General features: G+C 44.5%; 1 protein-coding gene across 6 annotated transcripts in view; it reads right to left on the bottom strand.

Moving 5' to 3' along the window:
- ARHGEF10 (Rho guanine nucleotide exchange factor 10) overlaps positions 1-20061 on the bottom strand; it is an 869022-nt gene that overhangs the window by 664408 nt on the left and 184553 nt on the right. For 5 of the 6 annotated variants that reach the window (XM_085610812.1, XM_085610814.1, XM_085610811.1 and 2 more), the window contains exons 4-6: positions 13040-13291; positions 8793-8856; positions 8317-8396 (exon numbers count right to left, since the gene is read on the bottom strand). In XM_085610812.1, coding sequence (XP_085466938.1) covers positions 8317-8396; positions 8793-8856; positions 13040-13291 — 396 coding nt within the window. The remainder of the gene's footprint in view (positions 1-8316; positions 8397-8792; positions 8857-13039; positions 13292-20061) is intronic. The other variant, XM_085610816.1, reaches the window with a different exon arrangement.

The following is a 20061-nucleotide window of genomic DNA, read 5'->3' as shown; positions in this document are numbered from 1 at the left end:
TCCAAGTCGGTCTTGTACGTACTAAATGGCCCTCCTCCGCGGCTACCGGCGGATTGTCCGCTCCGAATGACAGAGGGGTCGTTCAAATACCTAGGCATATATATCACGGCGGATCAGGCGGAATTTTTCTGTCGGAATTTGCGGCCCCCTATGGACCGCCTCAAGCAGGATGTACGTCACTGGGGAGCGCTGCCGCTGACCCTGTTGGGGAGGGCGGCGCTCTTCAAAATGATGGCTCTGCCTCGGTTTTTATACGTGCTGGAAAATACGCCGTATCAGGTACCACCGGCTTACTTTCGTGCAATTGCAGCACAGGTCACTAGCCTTCTATGGGCCAACGGGACGGTACGAATTGCGCAGCCTAAACTAGTCCGCGGTTGGTACGAGGGGGGGGATTGCGCTCCCCAATGTCCAAATTAATTACTGGGCGGCACAGCTAAAGGTAATCAATCAATAGCTCCATGCGCCACAGTCTGACCCAGCATTTAAGGCGGACAGAGACATATTGGGCATGAGGGGTATGCTGTCGCCCTTATACGATGGTAGATTGGCCCCGGAGTTAATTGGCCCTCTGAGACAGACCGTAGTTATCTGGCATGCGGCCCAGGCCAAACTGGGGTGGCGGGGGGTTCTGACCCAGCTCACGCCTCTTTGGGACGCAAAGCGGTTGGGGCGGCTCAGGGATAGCATGGGCTTTGATGGCTGGGACAGCATCGGGATTTCGGTTGTAGGCGACAGAAGGGGGCGGTGGTCGCATTCACACGCCTGCAACAACAATACGAACTAGCGCCCTCGGAATGGTTTCGGTACATGCAGATTAAACATGCCCTGATATCAAGGTTGGCACCCGGCGAGGAGGTTCCGGAGGCATCTCCTCTGGAGGACAGGTTACTGACTGAGTATATGCCAAAGAAGGCTACGTCCTTCACATACTGCAAGCTTGTAAACAACCTGCCAGACCCAATGGGACCCCTGCGGGAGAAATGGGCCGGTGATGTCGGCGAGTTTGATGAGCCGGAATCGCGGGAGGCGTTGGCTTCGCCACGCGAGGCGGGTATACCCTCAAGGCTACGGCTGGTACAGCTCCGGATTCTGCATCGCTCGTATTACACCAGACACTTGCTACATAAAATGGGTAGAGCGCTGCACCCCTTCTGTCTGTGAGGCTGCGGGGAGGAGGGAACCTTCTTCCACACCATTTGGGATTGCCCCGTAATCCAAGACTTCTGGAGGCGGGTGATGCGGACAATGTCACAGTTGTGCGGGGTGTCGTTGATGCCAGAGCCCACGCGCTGTTTGTTAAACGTGTGGGAGCCTAATGATCTCAACCACCAGGCTCAGAGCTGGGCCACGTTGGCGATAATGACAGATAAGAGAAACATAGCCCAAAAATGGGGGGCGGTGGGGGTGCCCTCGCTGTCCGCATGGGTAAGGGACATGGATGCAGCCATGCTGGCTGAGCGATCAACATTCATCAGGCGGGGATGCCCCCGTAAATGGGATAAGGTGTGGGGGGCATGGAATAAATTTAGAGGAGGAATATACGGCCCGCCGCCAGTGCTGGATGATGATACCTCTGACTCAGACTGATGGAACGGGCTTGGGGGCGGGAGCGTGGGGTACCAGTACCGCTCATGTAAAACTGTGTAGAAATGGTTCCAATTGCATCGGTGTAAAATTGTGTGCTGTACTGCCAGGTGATACGGGAAAACTGTATAATCAAGTGTCGCGCTGTTTTGTTCATAAGAAAACAATAAAAAATGTTCCCAAAAAAAATAAAAGGGAATAATTTAAGCAAAAGCCGATTCTCAGTAAAAGGTACTGTATTGCTGCCCCTCAGTTATGGGCTAGAGTTTTATCAGGTCTTAATTAAAGTTGTTCTTATCTCATTTGAAGACACACATTGGGTATCGCAAGAATAGAGAAGCCCTTTTAGCTATGGTCTAGACTTGGATCTGGAATATTATACATTTGTGTTTTTTATGTCTTTGTTTGAACCGAACGACTCATGATCACAGTCCTTGATTCCCATAACACACCAGTACACAGAGTTCACCCCAGATTATGTGCATTTTCCTCTTTCACAAAAAATGTGAGAAGTGGTACAGTCAGTTGTGAATCTCCCACAGCACAAGCGGCCCATTTATGGTTATTGGTAACATTTTCCATTTTGATCACGCATTTATTTAAGTTGAACTTCCTATGTATAGGCTGTAAAGCGGTATCCTCAACTAGGGTAGGCAAAGCTAGGTTATTGAACAGTTAGTATATACTGAAATGGATCCTTGGCAGAAGCATGAAGAGGGTTAATCTACAATAAATAAAGTAGTTCGTAAAGTGTTAGACCTGACATCTTTGGTGTGTTTTACCCCAATCTTTTTATGTTCAACTCTCTTGTTATCGGAATTTGTTTTGTTGCTATTAGACTTTGTGCACTTTACCAATGCTAACCAGTGATAAAGTGCTTTTGCTCACTCCCTTAAACACTGAAAAATTGAGCTACACCTGATTGGCACATTTAATTTACTTCAAAGCCCTAGTAAAGTGGTACTGCATGTACCCAGGGCCTGTGCATTAAATGCTACTTATAAGTCCTGCATCACTCATTGTGCCACCCACTAAAGTAACACTTTAAAACATGTCTCATGTCTGTCACTTCAGCCTGTAGTGCAGTTGCAAACTGCAATTTTGACCTGTCAAAACGAACAAGTTGCCAAGCCTAAATCTTCCTTTTAAATTCATATAGCTCACCACTAAATTAGGCCATAAAGGCCCATATGGCAGGGTGCACTGTATTTGAAAGGCAGGCCATGTAGGTTTACATTTTAAATATCCTGGTTGTGAAAAACTCCTAAATTCATTTTTCACTACAGTAAGGCTTTTTTTTACCAACTGGAATAAATTGGGTTACTTTATTTCATTTAATAGGTGCAAAGTTTTGATTGGGAGCAGGTAGAAATATATTTGGACTCAAATGAATTCTAAGTGAAAATCCTCTTTAATGGTAAAGTAAAATTTAAGTCACAGTTCAGAAAATTCCACTTTGAGAAAGTTGGCATTTTCCCTCTCTATTCATTTTTGGTCCTCGGCCAGTGTCTTGGGTCACATGATTGTAAAGAGCTCTGCTGCTGGGGTTTGTGTATTCCTGCGAAACAGTGAGACAAAAGGTACTGGATGTAGGAATGACGGGCGATCCTGCCTAGATGGGTGGGGGGAGCGATTCCCTGCCCCATTTACACTTCATTGGGCTTGCCATCAGCGTACACAAAGGACCCTGACAACAGTTTGATCAGATCAGGTAAATCTTTATTCGGTATACAAAAATGCAACCATGAAAGATACAGTACAAATAAAATAGATTAAACATATAAAAAATGCAATAAATAAGCAGGAGACATAAAGCAGCTCATAACTAAGTCCACAGACATATATACATAACAAATCTGCATTATTAGGATCAATGGTTATATAGGCTAATAACAAGCCAAATAAGTCAAATACTACTGGATGTAAATAATAGTACAGCACAAAGAAAAGATACAATAAATCACTGTCACTCCTAAACTTGAACATTTTGCTAATCTGAACATAAAATAACGTAAACAAGAATAAAGCATCAAGGCCACAGCATTAGTGAAAGTGAGGAAAAACGTATTCCCCCACTAATCGCCTTAAGCAAACAGCAGAAGATATGTATTTATAAATTATCAAACTTATATATTCAGTTTGGCGCAACTGCAGATATAAAAGAGATGGTGGACAGCGGTGTTGGACCCGGCCCTTCTGGCAGGTTCACCCCGGAACTTTTTGCTTTTTATTGGCAACCTGGTGTAGTGATTTTTGGTTTCTGCGCACTTTACCGCTGTGTCCCAGGGTAAAGTGCATGCGTGCAGTGAGGTTGGCCTGCCCTCCCATAGGAATGCATGGGGGAATGTATGTGTCCTGGTAGTTCCTGATGCGTGGGGTGTGCAGGCCCGCGTTTGGTATGTGCGGACTCGTGTGATTGAATGCTGCGCGATGATGTGTGCGGCGTGCATGTACCTAGTGTGGAAGTGCCACTTCTAGAAGTGGGCACTTCTGTGTGCAGTATGAAATGTGTGGCTTGTCTGGCGATTGGCTGGTTGAGGTCATGTGACGGGCTAGGGATTCCCCAGAGTCAGGAGGAGTCACCCAGTGGTGAATAGGGTGTTTAGCATGCTGATGGCTGGGGAGGAGTACACCTGGGTCCTGAATAGGGCAGGGCTTTCCCCACACAATGCTGGCTCCGGCCCCTGTGGTGCGACTGATGACCCTGGCCTGTCCACTGAATAGGGAGAGGGGCTGAGCAAAACAAAGTGCTCAGGAACCTGTTGTAACTGGTTCGCCCCTTCCCTGCACCTTCAGACAAAGGGTTTTTACTGTATAAAAATGGGGCTGTGTCCCCACAGAAACTGTTCTCTTCCAGGATCCGATCTGAGGGGGCCTGCTGCTGCTGGGCGCCAGGAGAGACCGCCACTGGGGGACTGCCTCCCTGCTGGAGGGCCCTGTGAGCTGGCCCCTGGGCCCAGTCTTTGCCCCCCTGCTTGAAGACTTTTTGGTTGCTGGACTTTTGCTGGCAGCGCCTGGGAGCGCTTGGATCTGCTGTATAGCGCTAGGAGCGCTTGATTTGGTGGCCTGGCACTTTTAGCGTGCTCCTGTGTATCCTCGGTGCAAGCGAGGGAATCCCCGGCGTAGGGATTCCCCCCCCTCGTGTGCCAGGTCAGGCGGGAGCCCACCCCGAGTTGTGGTGTGTTGGCGGGTGCCCACCCCGCGTAGTTCTGCCTATTTAATGCTTTAATACGAAGGCGGGAGCCCACCCCGCGCTTCGGAAGAAGCAGAGAGAATCACCGCCACAGCCGGGTTTACCGGAAGTCAGGCACCCCCCTGGGGGCGGGCCACGAGACGGAAGCAGGAAGCAGGCGGGAGCCCACCCCGCGCTCCTGCGCATGCCCCGGGAGATAGGCGCCGTGACCAAGAGAGCGCCACATCCAGAGGCCCAGGCGGGAGCCCACCCCGCTCTGGGACGTGCTACCTCAGAGAAGCCGGCAGCAGGATTGAAGGCGGGGCTCCCGTGACCACGGGGAGAGCCCCGCGGACGCTGCAGCCGACACCAGGGAGCAGAGCAGAGTCAGCGCGTCGGAACTCCCGGTGAGTGGGGCTTCGATCCAATCTCGGTGGGGGCATTGTTGGGTCCTAGAGCCCCGTGAGGCTCCAATGTAGAGGGGCATCCTGGGCTGTGATAATCAGAGCGGCCCCGGAAGGCAGCGGGCCGCTCCAACGTTACGGGGGCAGATTATTCGTTAAAGCCTAGAGGGCTCCAACGTCGCCCTGATTATTGTTACCGAGTCCCCTGAGTGGGACTCCAAAGATTGGGGGCATTGGTACTTTTGAGCCCACGAGGCCCCACCATTTCCCCAGGGCATATTGGCATTCCAGAGCCCAGAGAGGGCTCCAGAGGCACGCCGGTGCCGGAGTTCGTTCCACAGCTGCCCAGCACTTAGTGGGCAGCTGCAACGTTTAGGTTTGGAACCCTTTTTCGCTTTTTGCTTGCGCAGCTTGACTGGGACAGAGCGTCCTAGCCTGGACAAGGCCAGTTGGCCTAGGGACTGCCACAGGTGGTGGCTCATGTGGAGTTTTGCGCTGTTGTTCCAACCTGCACCTCTGAATGTGTTTTTATGCGTCATGTGCCTTGTTTTACACCGCTGAATGTTTTATGCATCATGTGTTTTCTTTCCTAGCACCCCTGAATGTTTTATGCATCATGTGTTTACCTGCCCGGCACCTCTGAATGAGTTTATGCGTGATGTGCCATGTCCTACGCCTCTGAATGTTTTATGCATCATGTGTAATGTGCGGTTACCCCTACAGGTATTGTGATACTTAGGTGGTTGTTTGCTTTCTCCTAGTACAGGTGGTTCTAGTGAGGTTCTGGTTCCCTGCGCGATTTTCCTAAGGTGGTTAGGGTTGCGTAGGTGGTACTTACCTGATACCAGTAAGTACTGGTTGTGTGCTATATATGTTATTTTGTGCTACAGTAATTTTATTCCTATGTTCTAAATTTTATATTCTAAAAGTGCAAATTCCTGACAGTGGTCCATGTGGCCCTGTCCCCTGTACATATAATCCCTTGTAAATTCTGCCCGTGCCTGTTGGCACATTGTAAAGTGTGTGTTTTTATCTAAATGTGTTTTGTAGAATACAAAGGCTATTTTTATAGAATACCTTGTGTGGAGTTTCCTTTGTGGTGGGCCTTGGGTGTTGTTGCTGGGTGCGCGCGCAAACGCTTTACACATTGCCTCAGAGATAAGCCTGACTGCTCGTGCCAAGCTACCAAGGGGGTGAGCAGGGGTTATCTTTGGCGTGTAACTTCCTTGCCCTGACTAGAGTGGTGGTTTCTGCCTGGCTTTGGCGCAAGCCCTAGCCAACCAGAAATCCCCATTTCTAACAAGCGGCAAATGTTCAAATTCTTTAAGAATGGAATAAAAAATTGTTTACTCAGAACAGTATACAGCTTACAAACAATGTAAAAGGGAATTGACTTGTGAGCAAATCACACAGGCAGGGCTCTAAAAACAGAATCCTGATAAGTCACGTAGGAGAGCAAATAATGTGCAAGGCTGAACCTAAATCTTATCAAATAATAGGGTTGGGTGTAAGAAAATGCACATGTAAGATAAAGCTCAATTTTACAGGTGAACTAAGTGGGAGGTAGTCCATTACCCTCTTTTTTTCTTTTTCTTGCCTTTGATGCGCTCTTATAGCAGATCATGTTTTAACTGCTTTTTCAAAACATTAACCATTTGCAGTGGATTGGAATAGCAGTCCTCTCTCCATTTCAAGGCAAGAAGTTCCTTGACATATCTCAACCAGGTAAATTTGGAAACACTATCTGATGCATGCAGTCTTTAATTATAGATTGATTAAGTGTTGTTTCTTGTTTTGACCAGATGGATCTCCAGAGAATCTAAGGACCTAATTTAACATAATCTTCTAATGGAACTAAGCCCAAATCCTTACGACAAAGAATACTACGGAGACTATTTAAGACTGAGAGAAACCTCCTCAAATAGGCATTTCCCTCCACTTGTAAATTGGAGACATCCCAGTAACCCCAGATTCCTCCACCATGGATGACCATGGCCAAGAATGTATGGAATGGATCTTAACCATAACATCCAGAGTTGTCCTGTCCAATAGCCCAGCAAATCTAAAGAGCGCAGCAATCATTTGCTCGAGTCTTCGCTTCCTGCAAGAACGTTGTCCGTCAAATAAGTATTCCATTATAAGAAAAGGTGGACACAGTTGATAACTTTTCACCATTAATATGGAAAGGTTTGGAGGATTTCCCTATAATCATCACATGAGATTTGGAGGTATTTGTCTTTAAACCCAAATCATTAATAAACAGATATTTATTTAGCAGTTTTTGCAAACCTACCCATGTTCTTGAGATTAAAACGCAGTCATCTGCATATAGTAAGGCAGGTAACTTCCTAAATCCTACTCTAGGTGGAGCCACCTCTTCTAAATTGGGGTTCTTCTCTAGGTAGTTGTACAGGCAGAATAGATAAGGAGCCAGCACGCAGCTTTGCCTTACACCGTGATTAATTTAAAAGGTTTCACTAAGCTCTCAATTTTTTGCCATATCTGACCCGCCCTACGACTCCTACATGCATCTGGGACAGAAAATGGACTAGAGGCAGATCAATGCACAGTATTTTACAGGCACCCACAACCGTGAAACTATTTTCTCATTTTGAAAAGAAAACTTCAAAGTGTGTTGGGATTATGAAGAAAGAGACCAGAATCACTGCATCCTGGCAGAGTAACCTGGCTCCAGATCTTGTGGTAATGGCCCCAATGTACATGTAGAAAGATAGCAAACCCTCTAAGTGGACACATGTTTAGAAAAGAAATAGAAATGCTGAGCAGAACAAAAAAATATGGCATGTCCCCAGCATGCCCCCTCGGACAACACTGGAGCCTACAGAAGAACCTCTGGTGTTGCAGTTCCATTGCAGTGTTAAATATCTCTGCGTACTGCAGGTAGTCCTCCACTTGTGGAGGACATAGCCTCCGCTGACCTAATGTGCGGAAGGGACACCCGCTGAGGGCTAAATATTTTAATAGTCCCTTGCAGCATCTGTGTTGAAGGGCTTTACAATCCTTCAGGAAACCACTCTCATTAATATCGCTGTGCATTTGTAAGAAGGACAGCATATGTGTAATTGCAAAACATTTTGGAGAAGAATGACTGCCAACACATAGGAATACTTGCAAATAAAAACATCAACTTACTTTCCATCCATTCAGTGTTGGCTGGATCAGCAACCCATTTGGCTAGTACATTTTCTTCTCCTTTGACTTGAATGTCTTCTCTTAGGAGTGAAAAAAAATGAGGAAATCTTCAGCAGATCCAAATCATTCAATGTCCAATCTGAAGGGACTGATTTAATCATTAAATAAATGCCATAAACTACATCATAAGTTAATAATATTTCATAAGGTTCCTATACATTGCTACTTCATAATATTTATATTCTTGAATATCATTTATCAATGGCTGTTGCACATTAAGAAACGATAAAATTCTGAAAATGTTTATTGTTTAGTTTGCATGCATTTTCTCCACTTTTGAATTACTATTTTAAAATAATATATAAACATTAAATGCTTGTTTACATACATATATATTCAAACTATTTCTATACAGTATATTTAACACTTACATTAATGAAAAAGATTAGTAGGGATATATTTCCATGGACACAGACCTATTTGATGGATCGTCCAACCCCTCGAAGTTTAAGTGGCTGTTTGTAGCTACTTCTTGCGTACCTTATAAAAACAAAAAGGTTACATATCATGAAATAATATATTTTTAGCTCCCTCATCATAAAACGTGTTTTATATGCTGTCCACATAGCAACAGTAACTGTTGGAATGTGTTAAATTATTTTAGTTGTCCTATGTTACTTTTCTAATCAATGTTCACAGGGGCACACCAACTAGGACATCATTCTGCTAAACCTCTTTGGGACAGTCAAAGTAAAACAAAACAGAGAGATTCAATCAGTGGCGGATCCTCCGCTAAGGCGGAGGTGCGTCGCCCCACTGCTTTGCAGGAGTGAAATAAAGGAAACATAAAATGATAATAACTCAAGGTTATTATCCTTTTATTTTTTCTTCTGCCGCAGCTTCGCGGGGTAGGGCTGCTCCAATGACAGAGGAACGGGGGAGGAGTGGTTTGCCCACTCCTAAGTGTACATGACTGTTTGGTGGCCCTCTTTGGCCGGCCAAACCATCATGCGCACTTTGCATGTTCTCCACCCAGCCTAGGTGGAGAACATGCCCAGGCTCCCAATCCCTGGCTAACTGCCGGACTATGGCGCTCAGACCAATAAGAAGGCTGCATTGTAGGGTTGTGATTATTCAGGGGAGCCTGGGTGTGCTACATGGTTCCTATTCGGCTGGGAGAGAAGGCAGAAGAGAGACACGACAAAAGGTCAGTTTTTCTTCTTTTTACAGAGGGGTGGCAGGGGGAGAAAGGGAGCTAGAAGACCTCCAGGTGAGTGGTGTAGTGCTTTGCGATGAAGACTGCACTGCAAGGAGCACAGAATCCACTCCTTCTGGCCATAAAGATCCCACAGTCGAGACAACGCTTTGACAGAAATGGGGGAAATACCCTGAATAACTGCACCTGCTGTGCTTCTCTCTATCGGACCCTGTGTAACGACTCAAATTTCCCAAAGATAGGTGCCTACGCCACTTCTGTCAAGGGGGCGCAATATGATTTTGCACCCCTAGCCACAGTTTAGCCTTCCATTACTATTTCCCCTTTCCTAACCCCTCTTCCTTCTCCTTGGTGAGTTTGCTTTAGTTACAGAAAGCAAGTTTCTTTTGAAGTGGTTGGGGTTGGGGGTCTGCAGGTTAGGGGAGATTTACATCTAGGGTGTAACTTTGCTGGTACATGAAAATGAGTAACAGATACAAACCTTTGAAACAAGTATCACTTGACAAAAAGTTTGACATTGAAGATATCATAGATATATCCTTGACATTTTCTGGAATTAGGTAAACAGTGGGGTGGACAGGACTTGCACCGCAATGGAAAATATACATTCAAGACAGATCGGGTGGCGGGGGCTCCATCTCAGGTGAAGAATAGAAAAGGACAAAAACAATGAGAAAGGTCCACCTAAAGCCTTAATTGTTTATCTGTTGGAAATATTATTTTATAAATTGTTTTTCACAAGACACATAGTTGCCTTCACAGTTCTAGTGTGATATCTGGAATTCCTCCTAGCTAATGAAACTTACTTGTGGGAACTGTTTCATTACATGTTATAGAGGGGTGTGTCTTCAAATTTAAAATGGCCAGAAAGGATCGTAGAAATCAACATCTGCTAGAGATCAAGGAATCCAGAAGAGTGAGCAGAAATTCACCCCTACAAATGAAGGATGTGCCCAATCTAGCAACAATGTATGAAGAGGAGTTGGTTTGGCTTGAGATTTTAGAGGTAGACTTCTTTAATGTGATCATATGTTAGAAAATGTCATTTGAATTTGGCTTAAAATCAGCATGATGGAAACTAATCAACCAAGACATACAGAAAACGTGAAGAAGATATTCAAGATGATCAAGTAGGCAAAGAGGCGTATGAGGGCTCAATTGTGAAATTGGAATCCCATATTGCAATTCTTTGTGAAAGGACAACTGAAAATCAGGGCAGAGGATGTTTATGGTATTTTTGCAGCATAAATCTCACAGGAGTAGCAGTGCAGGAGAGAGAAAGGGGTGTCGACAAGAGAAATGTAGGATCACTGCAGGGAGACTAAAGGCAACAATTGGGTCACACTAAATGTTTGGTATTAAGAGGAGAAGAAAGTCAAGGGAAAGCGAGAAGTCTAATATGTTCAATACAAATATGAACAGGGCAATGTTCAAAGTTTTAAATAAACTGTGGGTGATTCACAGCTACAGATCAGTTGAATATTTGGAAGAGGGTCTGGTTGTTTCCTGTGGTTTGTGTGTGTGTCTGAAAACAGGTTAGTACACATACATAAGATGGAAGACCACATTTAGTTTCAAGAAGCTAATTTGGGATGGGGTTAGAGACAAAGAGGAGGCGAGAATGTTTATGCCGGAAATGTTAATGGATAGCACAACAAGTTTAAAAGGGGGAAGATGAAGAGCCTGATTAGATGATTTAAGGCAGATGTCCTGCTGTTGCAAGACACATACCTAGAGGGCACTTAATTTAAATTTCTGGATACAGCACTTCACATATTTGCTCCACCAATGTAGGTCACAGCCAGTTCCATCACTGTTGCTAATATGTACCAACCAATTTTTGATGAATAAGAGATCAGTAGATCTAAAATGGCATTGTGTTACTGCAAGAATATTACTGATGAAGAGCTAATGAAACTGTCAGGATTTACTGACAATAATGAAGAATCAGTAGACTCTAGAAGAACAGTGAGGAAATCCTTCTTTAAATAAGTAGTGTGGTTCAAGTAATTTTTTGTTGAATCCTACATACATTTAAGGACATCCTGGAACGACAGAGTACAACAGAATGCAAAATTACTAAAACCTCGGTGTATATATAATCTTATTTTCAAGCACTTCCTTGATTTCACATTTTTTCTTAGCTGGCTTGTCTAAAAAAATAATTAATTGCCATTATGAATCGTCACCCTGAATGGTTGTTTAACTGTTTATAGATATATCTAGATATAGATAGATCTATAGATATATATATATATATATCTAGAGACATATATAGATATATATATAGATATATATATAGATATATGCTTGTTTTTGTCACCCTGAATGGTTAACTGTTATATATATATATATATATATATATATATATATATATATATATATAGATATATATATATATATATAGATATAGATAGAGAGAGAGCGATGTGCTTGTTTTGATTACACAGCCCTCCACTGACCACCAGAGGGTGAATAGAGCAATTTCAAATTTAAATTAAGATGCGAAACAGCAAATTATGACACCATGCAAATACCTTCAACGTCCTTAAGGTTATTGACCAACAGCAGTACTTCCCAAGCCACCTGTTTAAGCTCATTGTAAAGCAATAGGTGCATTTTCATTGGACATGACAATGAAAATGTAAAAAAATGTTCTAACTGGCTACTTATGTACATGTCACATTTGGTCAGAACTGTCACCATATTTGCATGAGGAAATGGCCTATTCTAATTCTGTTCTGTTAAACCCTTTTCATCAAATTGACACATGTGGTTGGGGTAGAGGACTGATGCCTAATTAGAATGCCCATGCCCATAGCAGTGGTATCTACTAGTGGTTGTTTTTATGAGTTATTAGAAGAAATAAACTAAATTACAAGGAGAAATAATAGCGGAGACTTTATCTAGTGAATTTTGCCATTTTTGGAAGTGACTTCAAAAATGAGGCTTTGGCGAAGCAGCCAGAGCTGGCGACTCAGGAGCTGGGGATCCGGGTTCGAGTCCCGGTGTCGGAGCAACATCCTGTGATTCTGGGCAAATCACTTAATCTCCCCATGCCCATTGACCGGGCCTGGTTACCCCTATGGGTGATAAGCTGTGCTATATAAATTTACTAAGTTTCTTACTTACTCCATCAGCAAGGGAAGCACACATTGTTCTGGGTATGTATAAATGCCATAGGTATATGTGAATCAGCATTTTCTGTGTCTCTACTGCCTAGTAAATTCACTGCCTTGCTACCAGATATGAGTTAGACTCCTCTAAATCAGCGTCACAACTCTTATGACTCCCATCAGCCAAGAGGATCACCAGTACAAACCACTCCCTAACACTGCAAAGTGGCATGAGTGTGACAGATCAATGTTGCACAAAACAATTTAATGAAGAACAACTAAATAAATAATGATAGTGGGTAAGTGAGCACAATAGATGTGATCTTATGTACAGATGATAAAACAAAGCTTAAACTATAAGGAGAGAAAGCACAGTTGTGCACGATCATACCTTCTTCATCAACAGAAACATTCCTTATTATTACTGGAGTGGAGTAAGTTGGAAGTATCAAAGGCAGATTTGATGGCACAGCATAGCCACATGGCACAGGAACTGAATATCCACTAGGTACCCAGGGGCCACTGCTTTCTTGTTGGCAATTTAGTTCTTGAGGTAGGCTTTCATCAGAGTCTTGCATAGGGGTGATATCAATAACTGAATATGGGTTAACTTTGTTTCGTGCACCTTCTTTCTTGATTGCAGCTATTAAAAGGAATTAAATGAATTAAATATGCAACATATATAACATATATAGTACAAAGATACATGGTTTTCTGGGCACGCACCATCTAAGTTGTATCAAATAAATTGCTTACAGCAACATTCAGATCATTCAACCTCAGAAGGTCTTTAGGCCATGTGTGGGTCTTGCTACGTTGCTTAGTGTTTTTTGGTAGTAGGCCATTCCAGCATTCAAATTTTTAAGTGACACTAGTCTATGTCATGTTTCTCAGTCAAGCGTTCAAATCTTGAATTAGTTAATCAATTCAGCTATTCTTTCGGATTCTAATTGGAGTCTATAAGCACGTTTTAGAGCTGATCCATACAAGACAAAGAAACATATATAAATTATAGATTTGTGGTATTTACAACAACACACACATACATATATATATTAAAAAAATCTATATTTATCAAAAAAGATACATATAGCTATATCGATATGTTTGTTGTATTTGTATAACACAAACCTAACAATTCAAAGTCAAAGAGCTAAGATAATTGATGTTGAAGGGTGATGCATTTGCAAATCATTATTAACTACAGTTATTTTCCTCACACCTTTTCAATATTTCAATTTCAAACGGTCAGTGTTGGTCATTAAAAACATTTTGTTATGATAAAAGAGACTGCATTTAACTTAGCTGCTATAAATAGTCTCATTGCATCCTGTTTGCTTAACACAAAGGACTTGACAGAAACATTTTGCAATCCCAGACAGGATTTGGCTAGCTTGCCCTCATCAGTGAGGTGCAGCTGCAGTCATATGGCACAATGAGCACAGTACCTGACTATGTGTGTGCTGATCGCATTTAGACTATCTTCAAAAACAATCAACATGTTGATTGAAGGAATGCTTTAATTTATCCCAGACCCTAGTGATCTGGCCACATAATTGTTTATCCACTCTAGACATAGAAGAGTAATTGCAACTGAGTGAGATTAATCCAGGTATTTCCTCAATTTCTTAGTTGTTTCATAGTCAGATTCAGGAATCCAGGTAGTCTAGCTACCTCCAGTCTTAAACTCAAAAATCCGTTCCTCACACTTCAATTGCAGTCTGCCTTATGGCTGGGTTGAAGCCAGTGCATAAAATGTAACCTCATCATTACTCACTCTACTTTTAGACTAAATATATAGATCACTTTGAAGAACTAAGAATGAGATTATGAAGTTCTCCCTATTAGGTCCACCCGTAATCCCCTGAAGTTAGCAATCCTAGGCCATATAGTTACCCCAAGAGGAGAAGTTAACATGGGTTAGGGTGGAAACGTGCAATTCCCCTCTACTCCGCTTCATTCAGCCACTTCACACAACATTTCCCACACTTCTCTACCAACTTCTTCCTTGAGCCAGGCCAAGGTCATTTCCAAAGTATATATAGACCTCACTGGGGCAATAACAGAGTGATGATACCATAAGAGCAGAACCTATATCATGCAGAAACTACGAGTGGAGCCCAATCTCTGAACAAATTACTTCAATATGGTTTGTATTTATCAATCACATATTAGTACTAAATCTGTGCCTCTAAACTATCCGGTTTCAAATTCCCAATTGAATACAAGTTCGGACATCTATAGGCAAAAGAAGGAATTATCATTATATCACTAGCCTATTTGTTTAGGCTTCATCTGGTTACATTTTCTGGATTCACAGAGTTTGTTTTTCTAGACTCACTGGCTATAAGGACTCAGTCAATGTGCCTACATGAATCAGAAAACCAGTTTGACTGCAACCTAAATGCAGCATACTGAGCAATGTTTACATAAAATGCATTTCAGGTGACCGTCAGATCCATGAGACATGGCAGGTACTGGTAGTAAAACACCTAAACCTCTCATAACTTTTTTTATTTTTTTTATTAATAGTTGGCAAAACCAAATTAAAAGGATGATACTGACCGTATAGCTTATGTAAAAACATTATGCCATATCAGGTAAGAGTCCATGTATAGAGGCTGAAAGCGGGAGGCCCACGCCCCAGTTCACAAGAGCCATCAATCACATTGTGCTCCCATGGATAGCTGCATGGAAATGCTGGCTAAGCAACAACATCACAAACCATTCTTACAGTGGATTAGGGCAGGGTTTGTCATTGGGTGCAACTTGTGAAGTAGTGTTGTGCTCGTTGTCCTTAGTTAGGGTCCTGTCTGTACGAAGAAGACAGGAGGTGAAAGGCTCCCAAAAATCCCGGGGACGGGCGTTCGGAGTCAACAATTCCCACTAAGTCGAAAGTTGTTCAGGGCAGTAAACTATGTACTTGACCCAATCTTTAAATTTAGGGGGCCGGCCCGTGACCTACCCCAGTGACTGGTAACTCTGCACTTTGTGAGGAGGAGTGTCAAGGCGACCAGCTTACGAAACTCACTAGGCACGTCCTTCACGAAGCCCAAAAGGCCAGTGAGTGGAGAGAGAGGATTAGCCACACCCACAATCGCAGCTATTATGTTGAAGACCTCGGTCCAAAACGCTGCGACTGTCGGGCAAAGCCATGCCAAATGCATCAAATCGGAGTCAGGTGCATGGCAGCGCTGGTAGTCAGAGTCAGGAAAGAGCCCCATCCTGCGCAGCTGCACCGGAGTGCGATAAAGTCTGTGGAGGATTTTGAAATGAATAAGACCGAGACAGTAGTTCGGGGTTAACATTTCATGTAAGGAGGAACAGTAAGACCATTGAGCATCCCACAGGGGGATGGTGAGGTCTGTACTCTATGCTGCTCGCGCCTTTGGGATATGCACAGGGGCGGATTGTTGCGCAAGACAATAGAGGCGTGTTATTAACTTTTGTGGCGACAGTGTCATGTATACGTGTTCTAGTGCTATTAGTGATAGCGGGGGTTAGGGAAGGTGTCATGTAGCGCACAGCATGTGGCACGCAGCTGAATGTATAGAACGCGTCCAGCAAAGTAACAGTGATTGAATCAGTTGATTTTGGAGGAGCCAGGGATTGGTCGCCGAGATACAGATAGGCAAATGAACGAATGCAAAATTTGTCTGAACGGTCAGTAGCGCCCCTGTCTGGCAGGGGTGGCAATAATGGATGGTTGGCCACTGGGACCGAAGAGGCACATAGCTGTGGACAAACCACGTGCCTACTGAGCCCAGCCCAAACCCAGCCCAGGCCCAGCGAACACAATGCACTGTGTCAATCTCGGCTCTAGGTGGATTGTAAGGGAGGAAAAGGGCCGTGGAGAGTGGCTATGGGGAGGCTTTGTCTAATTCGACTGACATGAGGCTGGAATGGTGTAGGATGAATCCAGTAATGTAAAAAGTGGGTCTGAGCACACAATGCATAGAGCGCAGATCCAGGGCTCTCAGCCCACCTTGTGATTGTGGTAGAGTGAGCAGTTCATAAGAGGTGTGGGTTTGTCGACCCACCCTTACCAGTGATATCAGGTTTGACCGCAAGCGTTTGAAAAAACTGAAGTAAGAGGAATTAGGACATTGATGAATAAATAGAGAAACTTGGGCAATACAATCATTTTTGGGATGGCAGTGAGGCCAGCTATAGATAAAGGTAGTGTATCAGTATGTGACACTCTAGCCAGTCTATACCCAGCCGTAGTTGGACCACCAGGGCTCGTCCGGGTCTCTGCTGATCTAGATGCCTAAATATTTAACTGAGCTGGAGGCCTATTGTAGTGGGTATTCCGTAGAGAAGGGAGTGGTTATATCGGTTAAAGGAAAAAGTACAGATTTGGACCAGTTCACTTGGACACCTGAGTGGCTGCCAGATTTTATGACCTCACGGACTAGTGGTGCTATGTTGGCCTGGTGGTCCTGCATATAAAGGGTGATGTCATCTGACTATAAAGAGACAACGAGGCACGAGACGTGAAGCCCAGGCCTCTATCCGCATGATGTTGGTGAAGGTGTGCCGCCAGAGCTTCCATCGCAATGGCGAATAACAAAGGGGATAATGGGCATCCCTGTCTAGTGCTTCTTGTGATAGAGAATGGGTCTGAGATTAGCCCATTAAGGCGAACACATGCGGTGGGTAGAGTGTACAGGAGCTAAATCTGCGTTACGAATCGGGTGCCAAGTCCCAGGCTCTGCAGCAATGGAAAGAGATATGTCCACTCTAATGTATCGAACGCTTTTGTAGCGTCTAATAGGGCAGCAGTGACAGGAAACTGCGGGTGCAGGTATTGTAGCACCCCAAAGAGGGTGAGCAAGTTGTGGGATGTAGATCTGTCGGAAATAAAGTCAGATTGGTCCGGGTGCACCATAACGGGCAGCAGCAATTGCAGGCGGTTTGCTAATATTTTAGCGTAGATTTTATTGTCTGTGTTTATTAAGGACAAGGGTCGGTAAAAGTCGCATTGGTTCGCTGGTTTGTCAGGTTTAAGGAAAGTGATTATCGCGGCCAGATGACAGGGCATCTTGATAAATGTCCAGGAGTTTAGAGACTAAAATCTATGAGTACTCCTTGTAGAAGGCTGTGGGCAGTCCATCAAGGCCAGGGGCCTTGTCAGGCGGGAGGTTCGATATTGCCTGAGAAATTTTCTCGATGGTAATGGGGGAGTCTTGAAATTCCCGCTGGGCGTCAGATAACTAGACCAGCTGTATTAAATCAAGATATGCCTGGAGACAGGTGGTATTCGCGATTGGAGATGTAGAGCATAGACGGGCAAAAAAAGTAGCCATAGTGTTGAGTATGTCAGTGGGAGAGGAGCTTGTGCTGCCATCAAAGTTTAGAAGCTCGGAAATGTGGAACGATGCATGTGATTTACGGAGCATACGAGCCAGCGTTCTACCCGGGCGGTCGCCTTCGCCAAAACTGCGAGCAAGGGACTCCTTACACAGATAACGAGCCTTGTGCAAAGCTTCGTCCTGCTACTCAGTTTGGGCTGAATACCAGCCATCGTGACCAGATTAGTGGACTGATAAAAGTCTGATTCCAATGCTGAGTTTTCAGCCTCTAATCTAACGAGCATGCTGTGAATATCCCTAAGGATGCCATTCTGTTTTGAAATGCATATGCTGCAAATGAACGCCTTAAACGCGTCCCATAGAAGTGCAGGCGAGTCGACACAGTTTGTGTTCAACTCGAAATACTCCTAAATAGCCGTTCGGATCTCCTCCTTAAACACCTCGTCACGTAGTGCACTAGGGAGTAAACACTATGAGAAAGCACGAGGAAGAGAAAGGGGCGATTGAATAGTTAACTGCAGTAGAGCATGGTCGGAAAGAGTGTGAGGTCAGTGAGGGATGGTACCCATAGTGGTACGTCTCTGGTTGTTAACCAATTCAATTCTGGACCATGCCCTGTGATATGTTGAAAGGCAAGTGCCCTCTCACGCCTCCTGATGTGTAAGTCGCCAGATGTCAGAGAGATGGTTGTCAGATATCAGTGTGTGGAGGGTTTGGGCCCGCATGAGAGTAGAGGTGCCAGGAACTGCCTGCTCTGTAGAGTGAGTCATCTAGTGGGACATTAAAGTCGCACCCCCAAACCACTGTCTGGGAGCCTGTGTCTGCCATCAGATGCCAGATCTTGGTAAAGAATTCAGGGTCATCTGAATGAGCTCACATGTAGCAGCCAGCATAATGGTATGATTATGTAGTGTACTTGCCAGAATGATGTAATGACCCTCCTTGTCACAGATGCAGCAGAATGTCACCCAAGCGTGATTCTTCCGGATGAGAATACTGACCCCCCCGACATAATTAGAGTATGTTGAGGAGTACATCCCTCCAACCCCTCACGAGAGACCCTGAGAGAGGAGATTTGGCCAAGTGGGTTTCCTGAAGAATTCAAATGTCAATTTTGTGTCTATTCAAGTAGGCGTGGCTCAATCGGGCCTTCCGGCCATCATTCAGTCCACATATGTTCCAAGTTAGGCCAATGACCATGGGCATCTCACTACAGGCTTCAACAAGGACGAAGGAACATGAATCGGGCAGCGACAAAGACCCTGAAAGATTGTGTAGCATCAATACCAGATGTGTATGTACAACTCATATCATGAGAGCCGTGCACAGTAAATAGTCAACAACATTTTAAACAGTCCCATCCCCATCCACCCCCAACCCCAACTAAGAACTTGCTTACTCTAATTCCAAGCTCAAATCCTGCTAAGACCCCAAGGAGGAGCAACAATATGTAACATCTAGCAAGAGCCACAAACGAATTACAAGGATTCAGTCATTGTTACTTAGCTGTGCCCCAGCTGACGAGCGGGGAGAGGTCGCCAGCATATGAGTAGACTTGGCCTTTTGCTTGGCAAATTTCAAGGCCTGTTTAACATCTGTGAAATTCTGTGACCTGCCGTCCGGCGTGACCTTGAGCTTTGCTGGGTACAAGAGGACGTATTGCGTGCCAATCTGTTGCAGCAGGCACTTGGCAGGCAGAAATTCATGACGAGCGGCCTGGATGGCCAGAGTGAAGTCAGGGTAAAAAGAGTTGCCCTGATGTTGGAGCTTACCATTCTGAGGATCGGGTCTCTATCCTTGTAGTTCAACAAGTGAACTATAATAGATCGAGAGGCTGCCCCCATTGGAGTCCCAGGTCCGAGCAACCTTTGAACCCTTTCAAAGAGGAATGCAGAGGATAATACTGCACCAAAAAGGTCTTTAAGCAAGTTTTCCATGTAGTCCTGCATTTTGGATATCGCAGTGGTCTTGGGCACGCCCATGATGCGGATATTATTGCACCAAGAGCACTCTTCAAGGTCTTCATTTTTGGCCTTTATGAGTTCCAGCACTTTGTTCATGCGAAAGAGCTGTTCTCTAGTCTCGACTTGGCTATCAT

This window comes from Triturus cristatus, chromosome 6 (genome assembly GCF_964204655.1).
Source record: "Triturus cristatus chromosome 6, aTriCri1.1, whole genome shotgun sequence".
Classification (NCBI taxonomy): Eukaryota; Metazoa; Chordata; class Amphibia; order Caudata; family Salamandridae; genus Triturus; species Triturus cristatus.
The sequence above is the reverse complement of the archived record's forward strand: the minus strand, read 5'-3'. Positions and strand labels throughout refer to the sequence as shown.